The 5,000-nt window shown below is 34.6% G+C and overlaps 1 protein-coding gene across 1 annotated transcript in view; it reads left to right on the top strand.

The window, feature by feature from the left end:
- The first annotated feature begins 2,016 nt into the window (after nt 1–2,016).
- Nucleotides 2,017–5,000, top strand: part of LOC137650537 (hyaluronidase A-like) — a 10,814-nt gene continuing 7,830 nt past the window's right edge. The window contains exons 1-3 of the mRNA XM_068383759.1: nt 2,017–2,093; nt 2,658–2,867; nt 3,562–3,706. Of these exons, the coding sequence (XP_068239860.1) occupies nt 2,679–2,867; nt 3,562–3,706 (334 nt within the window). The 5' untranslated portion in view covers nt 2,017–2,093; nt 2,658–2,678. The remainder of the gene's footprint in view (nt 2,094–2,657; nt 2,868–3,561; nt 3,707–5,000) is intronic.

The raw sequence follows: 5,000 nt of genomic DNA, 5'->3' as shown, positions 1-5,000 counted from the left end.
GTAGGAAAATATTCCCTTTAGAGATTCTTTCAGTTTTTTGGTATATATATTTTTTTAACATTATTGGTCTTTACTAACTTCCCTCCTCTTGAATGTGTTTAGTAATAGTTAAAAGATGTTGATTTGGAAGTTCATTTGTAATTTTACTTGAACAGATTTTGGTTTGCTATTCAATGCATTTTATTTATTTTTTTTTTCTTCTGTTTTCTATAATCATGCTAAAGGATTTCACATCAAATTTAACTATTCGTTAAAATTGTGCAAATATCTAGTAAAATATTATCAAAATACAATAAGGCAAAAAGAGAAAATAGATCGGGGCAAAAAGGTATTTAACAAAATATATGAAAGATTTTGTACACGTTTACATACAGTAGATACTTCAGTATCCTCATATAAGATATAATTCTGAATTAAAAACATATAATTACTTATTGTCAGACTGAAAGAGTTAGCATATCCATAAAATACATGTTAAATTGCATTAAAGTTCGCGTTTAAACTATTAGGAAACCCATCATAACCCTCTTGAGAATTAAATAAAAAGTATTTCTGTGATAAAGATAGCTTATCATAATGAGAATCTCTCCCTTACAATGCATGTGGTATTTCCCTTAAATCTGGAAGAATTATCCTTTCCGATGACATAAATCGGAAGGAACCACATCACGGCCTTATAACAAGTCAATATGGCTTTAATGTCTAGCTTTTGGTGACCCATTTATGAGTATTTTATCATTAAACTCCTTTACAGTGTCATCAATACTTTTTATTTTTTTTATTCTTACAATTTCTTCATGAAATGATGCCCAAACTTTACATTTTGTTCATATTTTCTATGCAATAATGTTTTCATTACCACTTATCGGAACTTATCAGGGAAAAATGTCGTGTGCATACAAATTTCTCCATTAAATCTAAACCACTATCTTCAATACCGTGGGATAGATCATATGATTTATCAAAGGAAATCATAGAGCTATATACCTTGAACATCACTGTTTACACGACCGTTTATGGGAAAATTCTCAGGGATCCGCGCAGCGAGGTCAAATTTCTGTAAGCCCCTGGTCCCCTCAAAACAACTTGTATTTTCCTTGCCTCCCACGGGTTTTTCATAATAAGCTCACGCAATTGGTAATTGAAAATGCATGAGACCAAAAAAAGGGATTATCGCCTTGCTAAGCTTTGATGATGACGTTAAAATGCTGAGCGTCAAAACAGAATCAGTTCGATGTGCAATTTTCCATTTGACTGTAGTTTTTATTATCATCATCTCTGTCAGCATTATAGGATGTACAGTTGGACACAGGAGACCATGGCACACCAAGCTCTGAAGAAGTGCACCCTATCACACACTTAGTTTGCCGCGCATAACCAAGCAGGTAGTGTAGGAAAAGATGGCAAAGGTGGTGGGCTCAACACAGGAACTCGCCTCGTAGTAAGGGTGTGGCTGGGTACACTTTTTCAGAGCAAGTTGTACCAGCAATTCCTGTGTCCAGCTGTACAGTAGTGGGGTTGTGAATATACATGAAACGCATATAATTACCAATAGAAAGATTCACTATGTTTAATACATGAATGCAATTATGTTTTCATTAAACCTGTGGGGAGATGCATTGGCAACGTGGAAACATCAATTCAATTGCCAATTTCCTAAAAATGAATCTCAGCATTGTTTGGATAACAATTAGCCTAACATAAAGATGTTTACATAATTTTGAGTCCTCGTTCAATTTGATGCAAAAGATTATTGACGAGGAAGATGAAGTTTACAATAGAAAAAGCTTTATATGGTTTTCAGATGGTAAGGCAATAGGAATGTTTATTTTATATAAGGCAAATGATCGTGTTTGATATATAAAATGCCAACCTATAGGCATGCTAGGTTTCTATAAATATTTGAGAGAGAGAGAGAGAGAGAGAGAGAGAGAGAGAGAGAGAGAGAGAGAGAGGTGTCTGTGATAATTCACCTATCTCCGTGGGAAAAGATTCTTATCGCCAGCTGGGGGTTAGGGAGAACTAATGTGGATATTTGTATATACTGTAACACGTCAATATTAATTTTGCTAATTACTCTTCCATCTCGTGAGGTGAGTGTTTCCATACTCTTCATCGAAGTGTGACATCCACAAAATTTTCAGTAAAAATATACAAAGCATTGTACAGGGCTTTCTCTATTCAATGAGAGCTGAGCAGGCTCCCGAAATCTATTGGTGTCAGTGTTAATAAATCTAGAATTTAGATTTTCATAGGCAACATCATTACCTTGGCTTTAGCTTTTCATGGCCTGGGTCGTATTAAGAGGATATTTTGGAAAGCTCTTTGGGGTTTTGTGGGACTAAAAGGAGATTTTGAGGGAGATAATTGTAGGTCATCTTTTAAAGATTTCGAATAATTTTATGAAAAGCAAAAGAAGGAAAAAAATAGGTAAATTGTGTTGGGTTGTAAAAAATACTTCACATAATTACATAAAAAAAAAAAATAGCATAATGAAGAAAAACTGGGGGGAAGAATTCCGGGAATTTTCCGGTGTATAGTGATAACCGGATCAGCTTCAAAAAGAATACTCTCCCTTTTGGTTTACGTGATTAAGGAGTTATTTAATTTTCCCTCCCATTAATGTGAAATAATTTTCTTTCTTTTATCGTTACCAGGATTAAAGTAATGAAACAACCATGGAATTTAAAAGAACCAGTTTCTTCGTCGTAGTTCTATGTCTTCTTTGTGAAACTATTGCCGAGGCCAAGGAATTTAATGTGTACTGGAATGTTCCCACATTCATGTGTCATAAACATGGTGTTTACATTGATGTCACCAAGTTTGGCATCATTCAGAATACCAATGACATTTTCCTAGGCGATAAGGTAAAGGCAAAATTGATTACAGAATATAACATCATTGTGCTTAGAATAAGAAATATTCCTTTTTTTCGTGGCCACAAAACATTACTCCTTTCCTTTATCCCCGATGATACCAATGACAGTAAACTTGCCAAAAAGAAACGATTCTCTTTTTCCTCCTCAATTTCCGATTTAATAAAATTAAGCTCATTTATAACAAAATCTAATTACCAATGTTGCCCATTCAGTATATAACTACATCCTATAGGTTAAGAATTCCCTATTGCTTTCTTATCATCCGAATTACAGACCTTTCTTGTTAACAAAGCTGGGTCATATTGCTGTAGTATATATATATATATATATATATATATATATATATATATATATATATATATATATATATATATATATATATATATATATATATATATGTGTGTGTGTGTGTGTGTGTGTGTGTGTGTGTATGTGTGTGTGTGTGTGTGTGTGTGTGTGTGTGTGTAGGAAAAAGGGAGTGACAGAGGGGCTTACGAAATGTCTCATAGGGCAATTTTCTCTATTACATAATCGTAAAAAAAATATAAATTATATGGTAAATACTACGTATTTACAATATCAAGTTAGAAAAAGAAAACGAAACGGATACCCGGAAAAGAAACTATAATATTTTCGAATTATGTTAACAACTGAGTGTTGCTTATCTGTTTTTCAACTACAGGTAGACATTTGGTATCATCCCGGGAAATTCCCGTACTTAAACAACGGCATACATGTCAACGGAGGGATTCCTCAGAATGGCATCCTTATGGACCACGAAGAAGCCTTCAGAGACCAAGTGGCAAAATTGCCTGAAGTCTTCAGTGGTAAATATTTCATCCTTTGTGTCCAGGATTCAAGGTTTGGTGTACAGTATCAAAATTAGTGTTACGAACAAAGTAATTGAAAGTCAACTTTTTTTGGGGGGTATTTCAGATTTTATGTACCATTGTCTTTCACTGTTTTGGGTTAAAGATCTCTTGCTTAAGGGTACACTCAGGCACACTATTCTATCTGTTTCATCATTTCCTTTCCTCACTGGGCTATTTTCCCTGTTGGAGAACGTGAGCTTATGGGATCTTGCTTTTCCAACTAGGGTTGTAGCTTAGCAAGTAATGATGATAATATGTTGACATTAAGTTACTGATCCATTGTTTTGTTATTCTAATCATCGATATTTGCGTAATTGTTTACAAGAGCGCGCTCTCCATTTACTCCAATATTATGCAGTCCTGCACTTCTCCTCTTTTTGTACAGTAATTAGGAGGTTCTTTGAATCCCGGGAAAGCAAAAAGTAGCAAGATATGCTGCGCAAGAGGGGGGAGGGGAGGGGTTTGTGGAGGAGGTACTAAACGACCTGCAACTTACATCATCAACCATAGAGAAGTTCGTGACGTCAGCTGACATTGGTATATGTTCAAATTATATACTAAATTAGAAATGGAGTAATTACTCAAAAGTGTCACTATTTGTGAAATGTATATTTTATTTGGTAAATATTTGATGATAAATCTTATTAAAGTGGTTTTTTTTAAAGAAACTATTTTGAGAATGACTAATTTTCCGACAACGTTTTGCTACACTAACGCCATCTATTGACCACTGCCTAAGGATGCCTGCACATTTCCCGCCAAAGAAAACACGCTGCAAAAATAGTCATTCTCATAAAAAGTTTCTTAAAAAAAGGATAAGATTCATTGTCAAGTATTTACCAAACAAAATATACAATTCACAAATAGTGACACTTTTGAGTAATTACTCCAATTTCAATTTAGTATATATGAATATGTAAGCTGGCGTCACGAACTTTTCTTTGATTGACTATATTAACGATGTCAGTTCCAGGTCGTTTAGAACCACCTGCCCCCGCCTCCCCCCTCCCCCCCTTACGCAACATATCTTGTTACTTTTTGCTTTCCCAGGATTTAAAGAACCTCCTAATTACTGTACAAGAAGAAGAGAGCTGCAGGACTGCATACTTTTGGAGTAAATGGAGAGCGTGCTCTTGTAAACAAATACCGATATTTATTTCAAAATGGAAAAAGATTAATAAGATTATATGTTGCATATGATCTAAATTGAGAAGCCGGACTTTCGTAATGCCTGGGTTCACAGGCTGAA

Source organism: Palaemon carinicauda, chromosome 12 (assembly GCF_036898095.1).
Source record: "Palaemon carinicauda isolate YSFRI2023 chromosome 12, ASM3689809v2, whole genome shotgun sequence".
NCBI classification, from domain to species: domain Eukaryota; kingdom Metazoa; phylum Arthropoda; class Malacostraca; order Decapoda; family Palaemonidae; genus Palaemon; species Palaemon carinicauda.
This window is presented reverse-complemented; position numbering and strand designations above follow the sequence as displayed.